The sequence below is a fragment of the Pygoscelis adeliae genome, unplaced genomic scaffold (assembly GCF_000699105.1).
Source record: "Pygoscelis adeliae isolate BGI_AS28 unplaced genomic scaffold, ASM69910v1 Scaffold771, whole genome shotgun sequence".
NCBI classification, from domain to species: domain Eukaryota; kingdom Metazoa; phylum Chordata; class Aves; order Sphenisciformes; family Spheniscidae; genus Pygoscelis; species Pygoscelis adeliae.
Window position 1 is genome coordinate 47,879 of NW_008824136.1, and position 18,224 is coordinate 66,102.

The window sequence follows — 18,224 nt, forward strand, 5'->3', positions numbered from 1 at the left end:
CTCCCTCCCCCAAGTCCCCCCCAGGGTGGGGATCATGGCCGCGCTGCTGATCCGCCGCGCCGCACCCCTGCCCTGCCCCGCCGGGGACGGGCTGCCCGCCACCCCCTGCCGCCTGTCCCCCGGGCTCAGGCTAGACGGACACCCTACCCCTGCGGTCAACAGGGTGCACAGGCACCCCACGGCCACGTATCGCCGGGTTTTGGAGTGCACAGCCACCCTGCACACGTATATTCCTGGTGTTGGGGTATATGGATGCTCTGCACCCAGATACCCCTCCAGGACCAGGGCGTACAGCTACTCCGCATCCCAACTCCACCAAGCAACAGGGTGCGTGGCCACACTGCATCTCATGTCCTCTGGTGTTGGAGTGCATGGCTGCACACACAACAACACCCGTTGGTGTCAGGACGCACAGCTGCTCCACACTCAAGGTGCCAGGTTGCACCCCTACCCAACATCCATGTTTCCTCCAGTGTCAGGGTGTATGACTGCTCACACCAGCATCTTCCTGCCTTCATGATGTACGGTTACACATGGACCCCAGCATGTGTGTGCACCCCTTGGGTGTCAGGGCACATGTATTCATCCTTGTCTTAGGAGCTGGGATGTGTGTGCATGTGCATACAACCCCCAGGTGTCAGGGCACATGCACAGACACATCCATCATATTTTGGGGTGCAGACATTTGCATGCCCACATCTGGTGTGTGAAGGGTCAGACACATGCATACCTCTTGGGTGGCAAGGATGCATACACACATACACAGCTCTCGGGGCACAGATGTGTGCACATGTCTCTTGGGTATAGGAAACAGACAACACATGCTCCCTGGGTGCTGGAGACACAGAAGCACCCAAGCTGGGTGGATCTACACACATTTTTTCCTCCCTTTCTTTGAAGCCGGGAAAGCTGGTGTCTCAAGCCTCAGAATGGGCAGCAGCCCCTGTGCAAGACTAAAGGCATCACTGCAAGCAGCTGTTTAAAACAGGAACGGGGAGAGTTGTGGAGAATATATGTTGTGAGATTTTATGTACGTGTTTTGGGGGTTTTTTTTGTTTCAAATAAACTTTCTTTAGATCACAGATCAAAACCTGTCAATTATAGACAAGTTGTTTTTCTTTCTCTTCCAGGCAGACATAGGTTACTACAAAATCTAAATATTTGACTTGATATCTCCCACCCAGTTTATATTTTGTGCTAAAGCAGAAGCTAAGTGGGATAGAAGTGTTTTCACTGTCATTTTTAATCTAATATAAGCAAGCTATTCAGTGTTACCCTTTTGTGTTCACAGCCCAATCTTTGTAGCAAGAAAGGTAAGCCTATAGTTAACGTTCGTAGGATAAGAACTTGCTAGCAAAGTCAGGCAGTGCCTTAAGAGATGGCATGAAAACTCTCTTTAATCAGTATTGTTCCCAGAAAATAAAAAATTCTGAAGTTTGATGATAATTCCGTATAGTGTGTCTACATTCATTCTATGTGTATATTCACATTTTCATTAGCGGTATTTGAGGTTTGGAACAATTTGGATCCAATATCTGTTTTACTTGGAACAGGTATTATAATACTGTGGGACATAATGTTAAGAAGTTAGTTAAAAGTAGATCTTTTGGATGATGAACTAGTTTTGAACTAATTTGTGGTTGATGCTGACAACTGGCAGTCCAAAGACATGAATTTAGTCCCTACTCTTCCAGAGCTAATCTTGGGTACATATTGCCCACACAAGTGAACCAGTAATCAGTTCAGGGTTTCTTGATTTGTGGGTATCTAGAATGACACCAGTAGTGTAGGACTTCTCTAAGGATATGGATTAAAAATAAGGCCCAAGCATCTCAGGTTGGGTGCACTGAATATTTGTTTTACTAAGCTTCAGCTGTTACCATTCTTTATTATAAGTAAAGTGTATATTGAGATGGATAGTCATGGTTTGTTGGTCATTGTTCGTGAGGAACTTTACAATTGCTGGGTAAAAGATTTTACATAAATGTATTACTCATTGTATTGAAAATTAAATATACCTCCAGTTTTAGGTGCAGTTTAACATTCAAGTCATGAGACTCTCCTAATAGCAAAGGAATTTGCTTTTCAGTATTATCCCTGTAACTCCAGCTTACTCTTGCTGCTGATAAAGCTGGTTCCCAAAAAAAGCATCATGATTATTTGTCTCTTTCATCTTCAAAATTTGCTGCAAACAATAATCCTCGTAGAACAGTGTTCTAAATATTAGTTTGCTAACTCCGTTTAATAAAGGGGAGGACATGGCGATAGTTTACAGGTCTGAGTTGAAAAAATGAGCGCTGCAGGACTGGGATTGAGTTTTGTCTCCTGGAGCCCCGTTTGCTGTCCAGTGAGCGTTAGTGCTTTAAGGGAGCTTTTTAAAACAACTTGGATTTATTAGGTGGTGTTTACCCCCTATCATCTGGGGCAGCTTGTGTTCCTGTGGCACCTGATATAGATGTGACAACACAACTGCAGTCACCTGTGCCTCGCCTCCTCCAGCTGAGATCAGAGATACGTCTACTCCAGGCAGCTGCCTACCCTCTATTCTAGCAACAGCCTTATTGTGGAATTCCCTTTTAAATGCTTGTACTCAGGAATAGCTGCTTAGCTTTCAGCACAGTAACTTGTTTGTGTGTTTGCCTAGGGCCAAAGAAGGCAACATTTTCAATAAATACACCAATAAGGCATTTACCAATTACTTCTTAACATTGAAGGTCATCTCAGCTGCAGTTGTTCTTCTGGTTGTTATTGTTTCCCTGTCATGAAATACTTTTCCTTTCCTCCATCCTGCTTCCACAGCGTGAACCAGTTCATTATGTTATTTTCAGACATTAGGAGGTTGATTGTTGAAAAACACTGCTAGTGTGAACTACTTTTGTGTAATACAGACAGGCACGTTTGTGAAGATATTTTTCCCAAAGGAAGTTGAGATGCAAATTATAAGACAAATGATTGTCACAAACTTGATTATCTGGAAGACAGCTTTATAGGTGAAGATTGATAGCTATCAGCTGGATCCCCTAGTCAGTAATTAATGGTGAAGAGTTGACTTGCGAGGCAGGAAAAGGTTTAAATTTCCAGCTGTAGTGCCACGTTTTTAGTATGTCAGAGAAATATTTTAGTATTTCAGCAGAAACCCATATCAAAAAGAGGCAAATTGAAGGAAGTGCTTCTTACGAGAAAGAAGAAAAAACATTTGAGCTTGGGATCTTCTGTCATATGTTGTAGAGAATCAGTTAAATACATCACCTTTCTTGTTGTTCTGCACAATTTTTGGTGATTGATGGGTCTTCTGTGAGCTGGAGAAGAGAAGGGTAATTCCTTTAACATACTATTTTAAAAAAGCACAGTTATCAAGTGTAATGTTTTGTGTACTCTGTGGTATAAAGGGAAGTGGTATTACTTCGGAAGTGTACTTGCAGAAACTGCATAAAGATTAGATAAAAAAAGACAGTGAAATTCTTCTGTTTCAAAGAAAGGGAAATTGTGAATGTTGTACAAAGAATGTGGTTCTGTACCCCTACGTAGTACAGTTGCCAGAACTTGGAATTGAAGTATTTGCAGGCTGTTTGCTTCCTGCCACTCGTCATTTTTCCAAAATTAGACTTTCATTATATTTTTTCTCTTGAAAGATGTGCTATTTAACTTTTCCTTTTTTAGAGCTATATTTAAGCAACATAGGAACATATGGCAGTTACTTTCCTATTTACACTGTACCAATTTTTCCTTATGCACACTTGCTCTTTTTCACTCGTCTGTGTACTTCAGGATAGACCCAGCCTTTTTGAGCAAAGACACTTGATTAAAAAGAAGATGAATTGGCAGCAAAAGCAGCCATCCATCCATTCCCTGCCGTGTGCACAAAGAATAAAAGTGAATAGTGTACCGTTAACTGTTCAGCTCTGTGTCAAGTAAAATGGTTTGTGAGGGCGTAAATCTCAGTGGGGGAAAAACTGCCTTTACCTTGCTAGGAAGTGGCTCAGTGGAAAGTTTTAGTAACAGACGTGTATGTAACTGTGTGTTATGATACTGTTTGCATTAAACTTGATAGTGCCTATCTTCCCTGTGTTGTGGGCATTTTCAAGACACGCTCAGTGACAGTATAATGTACTTGTTAATATGTAGGGGGCTGGTATCTTCAGCTAGCAGACCTCGTGAAGACAGTTGGTTAAAATCGCTATTTGTTCGCAAAGTTGATCCAAGGAAAGATGCTCACTCCAACCTTCTAGCCAAAAGAGAGACCAGCAGTCTGTATAAACTACAGAGTGAGTGATATTTTTATATTTAACATTGCCATTTATTTATTCTGTTCCTGCATTTCTCACGTAATGTTGTTGTTTCAGTTCACAATGTAAAACCAGAATGTCTAGACGCCTACAACAAGCTTTGGTAAGTGTGCGTATGATGTTTTCACATTTTAGATATGTTGATTTGATCACAAGCTGTTCTGAAAATTGGCAAATATCATAATTATTTAGAGGGGAGGTAGAAAAATTCTGCTTTTACTTTCAGGGTATGATGATAAATAGATCATGTTATTCTTGGAGGGAAATGGCAAAAGATACTTTACTCAGTTCACCCCCTGCCTTCCCTCTTGGCGGTGTCACTTTCCTAAGCTGCAATTTAGGATGATGCCTTTTCTGAAAACATTGGTGACATTTGTTGGAACAGCTCTCCCCCATCCCTTAGTTGTCTTACAATTGCTGGTCCATGCGGGTAGATCCTGGTATGCTAGCATGTCCCACTCCAGCTGCCACGTAAGAATGTGTTGAGGGTGGTTATCGTCTGCATACAGGTAGGAAAGGGAGAGATCACCGGTAAGTAAAACTACATGCCAATATTAAATTGAAGTATAACTTTGAGGAGATTTTAAAAACCCAGGGATTGACTTTTCTCTCAGCTCATCTATATCCTTCTACAAAAATAATGTTACTGAGATCTACTCTTAAAGAGCTATGCAAATCCTTCGATGGGATCTTTGCATTGGAGTGATATCCTCCCAAGGGAGCAGTACTGTTATGGGTTTTCCAAAAAGTTACAGCTTTATAAAATGTATGCATTAGTAACATTTTAAATTTCCTACTTTAAGGACAAAATTGCAGAAACATTAGTCCTGTTCTACCTACACAATCACTCCTCTGGAGCCACAACTGTCTTTTCAAGAACTGTATGTTTAAATTTGGAAATGTAGTGAGCCTCACACGTTTCGAAACAGCAGTGCTTTCTCACTGATAGTGATCGTCTTGTCAGTTAAATAAAACATTCCTAGCATAATGATACCCTACTGCAACCAATTTTTTAAGTGTGGTGTATTGGTGAGAACACCAGCTGGGCTGGAGGGTGGGGAAGAAGTTCACAACTCCCGTCCTCGACTCTGTTATGGGTTGGCTGTACAGCCATGTGTAGGTCGTCTAACATCTCTCTGCCTTCATGTGTTCAGCTTTGAAATGGGGCTAATTAACCCAAAACTGTTTTCCTTGCTATACAAACATAGAAATCCACTAGAATAACATTGAATCATAAGGTACTTTTAGCTTTTTTGTTTTAAAGAATAGATACACAGAGAAGCACAGTTAGCATTCAGCCAGCTTTCTGTTTAAAAGCTTAATATGAACATGTCCCATTATACAAGACAGGGAACCACATCTCCGCATTATCTCACGAGCTACCTAAATGTTGAGTGAAAGCAGTGTTTTATTTTCAAGGAAAGAGACAATAGCAAAGAAAGAAACTGCTGACAGTAATCGGATGAAGATGTTTAGATTTATTGTTTCCAAACCAAAGCAAATTTAAGTATTCCAGGGAAGGAGAAAACATAAGAATGGAGTAATAAAAAAACCTAAGCCTCTTGAACTTCCCTCCTTCTTCTCCCTAAATTAAAGATGAACAGGTTAATTCCTTATTCTGTATCAAATCAGAATAAGGATTAGTCATCATGTATTAATAAAGAAAAAATGTAATTAAGACAATTATGAGACTACTTCATGAATCACTGTGGTTAAGGACCCCTTCTGAAGAATTAGGAACAGTTATTTTTAAAAAGGAAAAAGATGGTGTTCATAACGTATTCTGTGGGCATTTTTTTCTATAATTTGCAACAAAATATATTTTTAGCATTATTGTAATAATTCAACATTCCTGTTTAAAGCTGCCTTTCTAGGATCTCCTTATGCTTTGCAAAAACGAACTGATGGTGAAACATCCTTGAAAATATCCTTGGAGAGTCATTCTATCATATTATTTACACTATGTAGTGAGAAATATTGAGGTACAAATTGGTAATGAGATTTGCTCAAGGTTGTCTAGAAAGTCAGTGGCAGAATCAAGAGGAAAACTCGTATCTAATGACTGTCAGCCCAAGACCAGCCTACTTCCTATTACTTGATATTGTGCAGAAACTCATTGCCTATGAGCCAAACTGAGTAAGAGGGGTAATTATTCAGGGAAAAATATTAAAAGGCAGAGTTCAATCAGATTAATTGACTTATTCATCAAAGTACAGTGCAATGAAAGCTGTCTTAACCGAGTTAGCAATTGGTAAAACTTAATTTCCTAATGCTAATGTAGGCTACTTTTAAAGTTTGAAAAAATGTTAGAAGTACTGGAAATAGTCAAACAGAAATTTTGTGTTGGAGGTATTTTTAAAGCAGTTTCAGTGTATGCTTTAGTGGGTAAGTTGCCTCAAACTAAGACCACTTTCTGAAATGGTAGAAAGCAAGAAGGCTGCATACTATGAAGTACAATCATCATTTGATCTATCAAAGTACTTGTTTTTATTCACTCAGCTCAACAGAATTAATACCATTATAACTGGTACAGAAGACTGTCCTTTCCTATTTTTGTGTATTCTACCTCCCTTGATAAAGAGCTTTTCCTAAAGCACATCACCCATGTAGTTAGGCTGCATTTTCTGTAAGTGAGATATCCTGATATTTATTTTACTAATGTGTTGGATAACCTTTTAGGTGATAGACATAATTTATTGCATCGAAAGAATTCTACCATGCTGTGTATTTGTCATACAGTCTAAGAAATGGTAACACTTACCTTAATTTTTCATAGTGTTGTAGCTATCTTTCCCCTGTATAGCAGATTTTTGTATTTCAGCTTTCTCTTCTGAAAAGTAGAGCTTGTGAATTTTCATACCATAATGATAAACGTGTGGTGATTTGTTATACATATCAACTGTAGCCTCCCTGAAGGAAATGCAACATAGTGTCTGTATTCCTTGTTTTCAAGTCAAGAGGTGCTGCCAAAGATTCATGAAGAAAAACACTACCCATGTGCACTGGTGGGGACTTGGAACACGTGGTACGGAGAGCAAGATCAGGCTGGTAGGAGATAGAAGTACAACAGAATGTAAAACCATACAAGTGAAACGTGTGCTTGGCAGGTTTCTTCTCTTTAAATCATCTCTGTTGACAGTAAACCTTTAGCAATGTATACAGTGAGGGTGTGTGTGCATCAATTATCAGTATTCATATTAACATTTACAGTGCTTGCTTTTTGTCTTGTTGAGTTTGACAGTAAAGCATTAATTCCTAAAATTTGTCCTATTGTTAATACACTTTCATGTTTTCCAGGTGGTAGATTAACAGTTTTGGGAAATGCTTGTAAAATGTGGTCCTGTAATATTTTGTGGGCACAGATTATGTTCCTGAATATTTAGGGTAAAGGCAAAGGCTTACAAAGACAGAGTTTATCTTGCATTGGCCAGTATAAAAGCTTCACTCAGACTTTCGTACTGTAACTGCTGTATGACAATGAAATGCAAATCATTCATGCCATCTGAAAAAATGATTGCATTATAAACTCGACAATGAGCTAGGCCTTTACTGGAGGAAAGTAAAAATACTTCTGTTCATGTTCATATAAGGATACTGCCTAACTGTGCAGATTGAAAATATATTGGAACTAGAAATTACTGAGGAGCTGCTATGGAGGTAACTACAAGGGAGTCTAGTGTAGAGAGAAAACCTGAAAAATTTCCTCTGGGAAATTAAAAGGAATGGGAAGCCACAGATACAGAGTGGTGTACTGATACTTGTTATGTAGTTTGTTGTGTAGCTCTATTGTTAGAGCTATGCTAGTATCAATGTCATTGCTTCGTTATTGAAAAATAGGTGCACGTTAATTTTTCCTGCATTCACAGCATATTGCAATATTGACACTGAACAAACGCAAAGAAATAACAGTAGATAAACCAAACGATGTCTGAGAAACAATTCTAAAAGTTGAAAGGAAATTAGGGAATGAAGACAATTGAAGTGAGAGTATCTTAGCCAAGTCTCATTTGTTGCTTTTGTAACGTATTAACATAGACTGTATCTGTAATTGCATCCATAGCCTGCCTTGAAAATGTTATTGGAGCAGTTCTAGCAGTGTAATAAAGCAGATTATGGGGTTTTGACTTGTTCAGTACTTGTGCCCGGGCTGTGTTAATATTAGGTGGATATATCAAATTTGCCCTGGGGATAAGACAGCGGAAGTAGGCGCACTGGATGAATCTGCTATCATAGTGAAGTGCCTTACATTAGTCTCCAGTTCGCTCTCCTGGAAAAGGCAGAGGACTGCTTTAGAGGAGAGAAAATAGCTTTTGTGACTCTTTGAGGTGAAATATTGTTGCCTTGCTATATTAAGTGCTTGTACATAAATCTTGTTATGATTTATTAAAGGGTTTTATTATGATTTATTAAAGAGAGAATGCTTTGAAAAAACTCAAATGTAGATACCTGTTCTGAAATTGTTTTTATGGGGAAAATCCTAGCAATTGTAACAATTCTAGCATGTTCAGATGTCTTCTGCTTTTTTTAATGTAATGTTTACGTCAAAAATAACATTTGCATCATTTTTCACGTCCTACAGAAAGCATGTTGCTCTTTGTGCTTGAGTAATTTACTGAGCTAAAAAGTCCAGCCCTCTATTGCTCTTAGATGAAATTGGTATAAAACACATTTTTGGAATCAAGTCACCCTCTTAAATTCAATCTCAATTTCGACTACAGTCATGTAAAGTCATCACGTCTTACTAGCATGGCAACAAAAAGTCCTTTCAGAAATTTCCCTGTTACCTTCAGAGTAGATTGCAAAATTTTCCAAGAGAACCCTTTTCCAAAAGCAGATGATTCCATTATTCTTAAAATGTTCAAATATGTAGTGCTTTCTTTAATGAAAATCTATTTTTAAACCTGTTACCTGATTTCTGGTTTTGTATAATTCTGTAGTATGACGAGCATTTTACACTGTGATATTCCATAAGATTTAGCGCTGGTCTGTGACATCCCTGAAAAAGCTTTCTTTTTTCTATTTCAGTTCATCTGTGGAGATATGAGGGAGGCTATCCAGCTCTCAATGAGGTCATGAGTAAACTCCGTCAAAATAAGGTAAAATGCATTGATTTTGTTAGAATTGGTTATTTTGCTCAGAAGAGAACAAAGAATAGTCAAGAGCAAAAACTGCACATTTGGATACCTGCTTTTACTTCAATATCTCATCACTTCCTGTACAAACTTAGAAACCTCTTTGGAAAAGGGTTTATTCTTGTATTCAGAAATACTAAGGTTTAATATCTGAACACTTTATGAAACACTTGCACTTAGTGCTGTGTAAACATGCCACTTGAAATTTTCAAATATGCCAGGGGAATTCAGATACCTTTACAATTTAAAGGATTTCAATGTCCCCAAACCCCAAGATAGCATTAAAAAAAAAAAATCTAAGCCACCGTATGGTATACTGCTTTTTGTTGTTGAAGCACAGTTTGACAATGATCACATTGGTTTTTTAGGAATTCACAGAGTTTCGCAAAGAAAGAGGTAACATGCTTCTCTCACGCAAGAACCAATTATTATTGGAGTTTAGTTTCTGGAATGAACCTGTTCCCAGAGAGGGGCCTAATATTTATGAACTGAGATCCTATCAACTTAGAGTAAGTTTAAATTTTTCTTTTTATTTTTTAAGCTCTGTGCTGTTGTAAAATGTTCAAAGCATGTTTATACAATGTAGATGGAAAACAGACCTCATCTTAAAAATCTGGTTCTTATCAAAGCTGATGTCTGAGTCATTGTTGCTCTCAAAGTGTGGGGTCCAAAATGAAGGCAGGCTCCAACAAGATACTAATATCTGCGGGGCTGAAAACCCTGTGTTTTCATTTGAAGGAAACTTCAGGCAAATGACTAAGAAGTAATTCAGTAAGCAAACAGAGTAATTACAGATTAATATAATATGCTTATCACTTGAAGGAAGTGATTTTGTTAATACATAGTGTTTTCCATATGTAAATGTTGTGAAAACTGTCCAAGTATTCTAACTTTCTTTAAACTACAGTTTTAACAGTCTGTTTTGTTCTTGTAGCCTGGAACAATGATTGAGTGGGGAAATTACTGGTAAGTGTTGCTTTAGCACTTGCATTCTCCTATTTGAGAGACGTACGTTTAAAAATCATGAAGTGGAGGTGGCAGAATGGTACCAGAGCATTTCAGTCACACAGTTAATGGCCTGCTTCTGTACTTATGCCACTTGTAAGATAGTTCTTTGACCCTTAATTTATCCTTTGAGGAAAGAAAGAGGAATTCTGTGTGCCAACAACATTGTGGCCCAATGTTTGGCTTTCCTTCACATAACCCTTTTAGTTTGCTGTAATATAGCAGAAACCATTTATTTTCAGCAGAAAGCACTGCTTAGTGAAGGATGGCGGTTAACTCCTTGAGACTATGTTGATCTTTCACAACTTTCACGAGACCACTAGAAGCTGACTTACTTTTAAGCTTTAAAAGTCAAGTTGCTTCTTGAAAAGCTATTGAGCAGCACATTTGTATTTTAATCTAAAGGTTAAAACCATTTGAGACAGTCTTCTGTTGAGTATATGCTTCTGATTTTGTCTTATTTAAAACCAGTGTAAGTTTCTTTCAGTTTACATTCACTGTTCTTGCAATTCTAATGGTTATAGTTAAACAATTTGGAGTATTTTCAATTATTTTGACAAAGGTGAGGACTTGGATTTTTAGATGTGTCATTGTCATTAATATAATTTATTTAATTACAGTAATTTGAATAAAGTAAATTGAATTTAGAATTTTTATATAATAGGCATATTTATAGTGGTAGCCAATCTCTTTTAGAAGATGCAACAGATTTATAGTTAAGAGAAATACTGATCTTACTTACACAACAAATCATGGAGTGTTGCATAGGACAGCTGCAAAGCAGAGGTCTGTGTGAATAAAGAAGTTGTATTGTGCTACCACAAAATCTGTGGTAAATGAGTGTGGCAAAGACGATATGGCTGAAACTCATGGATTTAGTTTTAGAAGAACCTGCTGTAAAAATGGCCTGCCACTTTACACTGTTCCAGCAATTATCTTTACACTGAATCTAACGTTGAATAATAATTAATGCACAGTCTAGTGAAACTGTAGGCCTCCAATTTAAACTCATTCTAACAAGATATATAGGTATATTTTAATTACTTAGTGCTGAAAATCAGTGTATTGAAGATTTTTTTTTCTTCTTTTTAATTGTGAAGTGTATTGCAAATGCTGTTTAACATTTCAGCTTCTTTTCAACTCTGTTTTCCTTTCAATTATCACTTATTTCCTTCCCACATCTGCTGTTTTTAACGGCTGCTTTGCTCTTCTGTAGGGCTCGTGCAATTCGTTTCCGACAGGATAAGAATGAAGCAGTTGGAGGATTTTTCTCACAAATTGGACAGCTGTATATGGTTCATCACCTTTGGGGTAAATTTGTGTTCTCTGCTTTTTTATCACTGAATCAGCCCCTAACAGACTGTTGACTTTGCCCAGGAGACAAGGTTTTTACAAAAGGCAAAGGAATGTCTTAAAAGGGTTTTTTTTGTTTTGCATCAACAGTGTTGATTTTCTACATTTTTGTGTAGGTAACTTTATTCTTCAAACAAACAAGCAGAAGTGAACATTTCATGTTTTGTTCTGTTTCCATCAACAGTTTCTCATGGCCCTTTCTTATTGGGGACTACTTGTTTGCTGTCTATAACATGAGCATGACAAGCCATGTCCTGCCATCTCTTTTCTCCATCCCTATTCATGCTGGTCAGGTTTTTACAGTTTAGTTTCAAGCATCACATACACCACACCTACAAAAAGGAAAGTCAAGCATTTATTTACATTACTACATCATGGTGTTTTGGCTTTCTCTGTGTGTTAGTCTCCACAAATGCTTAGCTGCTTTTCACATGTTAGGATTGTTTCAACTTGAAGAAACTCATTGTCTAATATTTATTTTAGAAAATATGCGGTATTGCCTTCATATCTCGACAATTCAGAATATTATATTCCAGCATTAAAAATCTGACACCACTCGTGTAGAGCTGTACTCTTTTGCATTATCTGTCTTACCTGTGTCTAAGACATTCTCTCTCTTCCCCAGTTCTTTCTGCTTGCGTTGGGTTTGGGAGCTTTTCCTTTTTGTGGAGAACAACTTCTGACTTTTTTCCTTCCCAGTGTTTGCAGCTTCCTAATTACGCACGAGAATACTTTTAAGGGAGCTATTCATGTGTAGAAGGAAAAGGAGTTACTTCTAAGCTTTGTGCTTGTTGTTTTCCCTCACCAGCTTACAAAGATCTCCAAACCAGAGAAGATATAAGGAACGCTGCGTGGCATAAACCTGGCTGGGACGAACTAGTCTATTACACAGGTAACCTATTAACTTCATTGGAATGCTGGAGGTAGACTTTTGTGCATGCCATCATTTTTGTTTTTCAGTACAGGGCACGATGATAAAAAGTTTTGCATCTCTGGCGTGTGTGCGTCGGTTTTTCTACTGTAAGGGAAAGGAGGGACATTTCACTAAGCTGCAAAGTGAATTTTGCAATTGATCTTACCAACTTGGAAAAGTTCCTAATTGCTAGAAAATGGCTACATTAATAGTAAATTTTTATACAAGCACCTCTCCTGTAGAAGAACAGATTTGTGTAAATGCTTAAGTTTGTGTCCAAAAATTTAGGGAGCCACTAGTGAAATTTATCTTTATATTAAATTATTACCTCTGATATGGGTATGAAATATGGGAGCCTTGTTAAATGCATTCCTTTGAAAAGGGAATTTAGACTTTGGAAGTAGAAGCCAGGAGATCTTTGAGATCAAAGATAGCTTTCATAACAAAACTCTCAAAAGTATGCTAAGCATGTCAGATTTTGGTTCCATAGGTGCACTTCAAAGGAAGTATACCAGAAAAATGTAAGATAACTTTATTATGGTGAAAAGGAATAGAAATATTTGTCTTCAAAGGAGCAGACAGATTATATTAAAAAATCACTTGTTCTCAAAACTACTATGCTTCAGTTGCAGGAATGTTGGTGGTTACTGATGACTTGGCATGCACTAGTTAGGAGAGTAATTTGAAGACAATAATACCTGTTCAAACTGAGTGTGCAGAACTGCTAATGATCTCTGTTAGTGAAATTAAACCCTGTCTCAATTTTTTTTCAGTGCCCCTTATTCAGGAAATGGAGTCCAGAATCATGATACCATTGAAGATTTCTCCGCTTCAGTAAAGTCACTGATTTACTTGTGCCTACATAGATAAAGTGACAAGTATTTGTCTTAAATTAATTTATGGTATACATTGTATATCATAGTCTGAAATATAAAAGTACTGTATTGAGCTTATAAAAGAGACCTCTTTTCTTCAGAATCTAATGACGTTTTGCTCTTAGGATTGTACCAGGAAAAAAGAAATCTAGGACTGTAATTAAAGGGTTGGTTAATTGAAAACAAGTACAAAGACATACATGAGTTCCTCTGTGAGACAGCTCCTCAGGTTAAGTATGGCATACAGTATTTAATATCTTCTGCTACATAGGCAATGCCTGGTGTTCAGGAACAGCAGCAGAATGGAGCGTTACAGTTGCTGTGGTCTTTGTGTTAGCATTATAATGACTGCAGATTTTAAAAACAAACGTGGGAGTTCTGAAATTAGAAGCTCTAAAGCCCTCAGGCAGCTCTGAAATACACCTAGCTGTTCTAGCAGGCCTGAAATCAGTAAGTAGCTCTAAATTTACAAATAGGCAGTCATTAATTGAGGATAATACTGTTTGTCAGGTGATAGCTTATGGACAGAGAATAGGGCATTCTGTTTTGCAAGGACTCTGAAGCCTGTTGAAACTAATTGCACATTTGTGTAGATATCTACACCTGAAATTAATTTTGTGAAGTATGACCTACAGTTTTCAAAGAGATACTGACAAGATGTGGTTGTCTGAACATTCTGCAGGGAATCAAATTCAGTTAAATACATTTATCTCTACAAATAACTTGGAAGTCTAGGAAAAGGGGTTTAATTTAATAAGCATTCATGACTTCAGACATATGCTTGGTCGGGTGTTTCACTAACTGTACAGTAGGTACTTATGAATTGATGTGTGAAACTGGCGCATGTTGAGTCAATAGGATTGGCATAAAGCGGTGTACCATTATGTCCAGTTCTATTTTGGTTTCACTTTTAGACTAGAAAATGTCAACACTTTTGGTGTCTGCAATGATGTGAACATCCTGTAAGTGAAAATAATATTCTCTCTTTAAAGTGGCTACAAGAATCAGTGTAACATACAGAATGTACAAATCAGTTACTGATGTCCAGTTTGTACATTTCAATGAGTTTTCAGGAAGAACATATCAGTCAATAAAATCCTTTTAATTTTCACATTTTACTGGCACCTTATATGTATTGCAACACCTGTGTTTTCTCTCATCTTGCAGTGTTTATTACGGAAAATATGAATAATTGCATAGAATATTTCATCTTAGTTAGCCAATATCACTTCTCTGTGTCAGGGACAGCATTTCCCAGTATTCTGCTCTCCTCCTCCAAAATGAATTTACAGTATCTCCATTACATCCCATTTTGCTAAGTGTTCTAGAGGTCCTAAGTGCTGTGGTGATCAATACAAAATATTTTTCCTTTCGATTTTTCTCCACAAATTATGCTTAATTTTTCAGCTCTGACTTCTTCTTTTCTTCCCATGTGAAATACACTGCACTCTTGCCTTTGCTTGAATTTCATCTTGAACAAAGTCAATATTTGATCTGATTCTTGTCTGTTTTCATATTTTCCTCCTGTTGTCAACTGATTATGGGATTTTACTGAGTAAAATTCTGTACTATATTAGCTGAAAGTTCTCAGCTTGGCTTACTCAGTGGGCCAAGTACATCATCTCAGGTGTTCCTTCTTGTAAATCAGTCATGAGCAGTACTGTCATCTGGGGCTGTCATTTTTCCAGACTTCTGGGACTACTGTTTAGCTGCAAAAAGAGAAAAAGGATGACAATATCAGCTTCCGTCCCTTGTTATTTCTCCCACCATTGTCCCATATTTCTTGTTCCTAGAGAATTGTCCTTGTAACCTACCCCTCATAACCAGCGATCTTGGTCAGAGACAAAAGGTGAAAAACATTTTTGGAGTTACAGGATTTTGTGGGTTCTGATGCAATCCGTGTTTCTTACCTTCAGCCAGGAGCACTAGGAATTAAATAGGCAGAGCTCTTGTTGTTTAAGGACCATGAAGTTTTGCGTGAATAAGAAATCTAAGCAATAACTGGATGTTCTGCAGGATGATATCATACGGCACGAGTCTCTTCAGTCTTTATACACTACCTAAGATCTGAATTCCCACTAGTGTTGTTGTAATGTATTATGAATGTGCCTCCTGTCATTCTGAGCTTCAAACTTGTGCTCTGGTTGTCATCAGAGAGAGATTAGTTCCTGTTATTTTAGTTACAGATAACTACATAAACTCACCGAATATAACACAGTAGATAAATAAGTAATGCCAATCTTTTCTTGCGTCCCTTTGTGTGAGCCCTTTCTGAAGTTTGTTTTCCCCTGTTGTGAACACTGTTCTGATTTTCCCTCTTAATTTCATGGCCAAGTCTGCCTTCTTGCTTTGACTAGCAATAATTCAACATTTCTTAGAGCATAATTTGTAGAGTTCAGGACTGAAGTCACTTTCCAGTGGTTGGAAAGTGGGGGACAATGCCTGGAAGGGTCTCTGGTAATTATCAATTCTTGTTCCACTGTAATGAAGACACAATTAAAACTCAAGTTTAGTTGTCCTGTAGTCTTCCTAGAAAAGACTGCAAACTGTTCTTTTAAGAAGTCCCCTCATGCAAATTGAATATATAACTTAAAGCAATTCTGCCTCACTGGATAGTCGCATTAAAATAAAAGGCTTTATATGAAGCGGTGTGTCTCCCCATGCTCTTAGTCAGGAGACCCGCCTGAAGACCAGGTATTACTTGCCTGACGTGTGCTGCTCTCCAGACTTTGCTGTACTGTGATGGGATATGTTCAGGTAAATCGGTAGCTTGGTTGTAACATTGAAACTTCCCTCACGCTGCTTTACTCCCTCCTATTTTTTTCCAGTATTTTACAGACAAAAGAGCTTAGCTACTGACTAAGCTAAGTAATCCTTTTGCTACCTCCTGGACTAGAGGTCAGGCTTGATATTTGCCCAGTGGAAGGGGGGTGGTTTTTTTTTTTTCAGACCAGTCAGGACCTAAAGAGCTCTTGGGAAATCATTGGCACAATGCCATGTTTCCATAGCACTCAGACTGGCAGAAGATTCTGCTGTGAATGTTAACATCTCTGTGGCACAGAACCTCCTGCACGGTCTTCTGACTGTGGCATTAGTGAAATTACATATACTTGAAATGAAGCGTGTCACGGTGTTTGTAGGATCAGGGCCTGTAGCTATAGCTGATTAGCTGGATGTTAGTTTGCTGGGTTTTTTTTTTAGTGGCCTTTTAATTCAATAGAAAACTGCAGCAAATAGAAACACTTCTGCTTCATAACTGTAGAATTGCAGAGGAACACAGTGAATGAGCAGAAAGAGTTTATACTTGTTCTACTCATGCAGTCTTGACTAAACAAAAGCATGATTGTACATGAGCTGCCCTTGGAGTTGGCTGAGATTTTTCTCAGGAAGAATTTAAAAGAGATCATCTTTAATACTCCCAGAAGAGTTCTGCTGAGCAACCTGCCAACTATTGTCTGTCTTGGATTTTGTGAAGTTTTTTAAACTCTGTATACAGATATTCAGTATAGCTGTTTATATGTCTGCCTTTCTCTAAAAAGCCATCAGAAGTTTGTTTCTGGATTTGTTTTCTTTTAACCCTTCTACTTCTCTAGTATTTAAATGTTGTTGTAACTTCAAGCAATTATTGCCTCAGCTTTTTTCCTAAAAACATTAGATGGCATCACTGAGAGCTGCCATTCATCACTCTCTGGGGCTTTGTTAACGCGTCTTTCCCCTATATCCTTTCTGATGATGTCACAGAATGGACAGAACCAGTATTTATTTTATTTGTTGGTGATGCTTAAACAATTGGACAGGAGCTCTCTCACTGCACCTTGATTTAATCTTATTAAATTAAGGAAATCTAGTGCAAGTTGTGAAAACCTGTGATTATCTTGTGGAGACAGTGTGAGATTTTTGGAGGGTAGGCACATCACTTACTTCATAGATAGGAAGAGAAACATGTTGTGGGATGGAAGAGAATTGGCGCACTCAGCCTGATCTTCAGTTTCCAGAAAAATACTGGGACTGTTTGTAAGTGCCCAGAACATAAGAGCCTGCATGGATTTTTTTCCGGGACAAATCATGTCATATCTACCCATCTTTCTCCTGTGATGGTATTACGTGGATGGAAGGAAGTGGAAGATGTGACATATGTTTTAACATTAGTAAAGCTTTTCACGTTATCAGAGGTGGGATTCTTATAAGCCAGGGAAATAAAAGTACCATGATGTGTCAGCAAAGCTGGTTAAAAAGACATCCTCCGAAGAGTTGTCAGGAACTTGCTGACAAAAAGGCAGCATTTATCAAGTGTGTTCTGTATAAGGACCCTCTTGGATCAGACACTGCAGCCACAAGAGACAAATCCTTAAGAAACTAGGATTCATTAGCTAAAGCTCAGAGAAGTACGTAGAACAGGTGAGACTTATTTTTAGCACAAACAGTTCAAGGGTGGTTGATCCACACTTGAGGCAGAGGAAGAGACTAGACAAGTTTCACAGTATTTTCTTAATCAGTAGACCATTTTTTTTTAAAGGTTGATGAATTAGCTTGCATCCAGTTATAGGTTGATGTGGGGGATTGTTAAATAAATAAAACAGTTAAGTGAACAACAGTGTGACCATTTTACAAAATCGCCATTTTGGAGTTTAAAGTATTTTAATGAGGTATGGGAACCACT

The 18,224-nt window shown here is 38.0% G+C and overlaps 1 protein-coding gene across 1 annotated transcript; it reads left to right on the forward strand.

Moving 5' to 3' along the window:
• Positions 1–4,104: 4,104 nt before the first annotated feature.
• On the forward strand, positions 4,105–14,682 carry GBAS (glioblastoma amplified sequence). Its single transcript, XM_009334333.1, has 9 exons — positions 4,105–4,265; positions 4,344–4,389; positions 7,240–7,334; positions 9,312–9,382; positions 9,787–9,927; positions 10,353–10,384; positions 11,640–11,734; positions 12,585–12,668; positions 13,463–14,682. The coding sequence occupies exons 1-9, from the start codon at positions 4,106–4,108 to the stop codon at positions 13,525–13,527; spliced, it is 789 nt and encodes a 262-aa protein (XP_009332608.1). The 5' UTR covers position 4,105; the 3' UTR covers positions 13,528–14,682.
• The last annotated feature ends 3,542 nt before the right edge of the window (positions 14,683–18,224 follow it).

What these genes read in the sequence shown, in the direction of transcription:
- GBAS (XM_009334333.1), top strand. Translation starts at nt 4,106, where the DNA reads ATGTACTTGTTAATATGTAGGGGGCTGGTATCTTCAGCTAGCAGACCT. An exon ending in GACGCCTACAACAAGCTTTG is followed by an intron (nt 4,390 to 7,239) that starts GTAAGTGTGCGT and finishes CTTGTTTTCAAG; the next exon opens with TCAAGAGGTGCTGCCAAAGA. An exon ending in CGGAGAGCAAGATCAGGCTG is followed by an intron (nt 7,335 to 9,311) that starts GTAGGAGATAGA and finishes TTTCTATTTCAG; the next exon opens with TTCATCTGTGGAGATATGAG.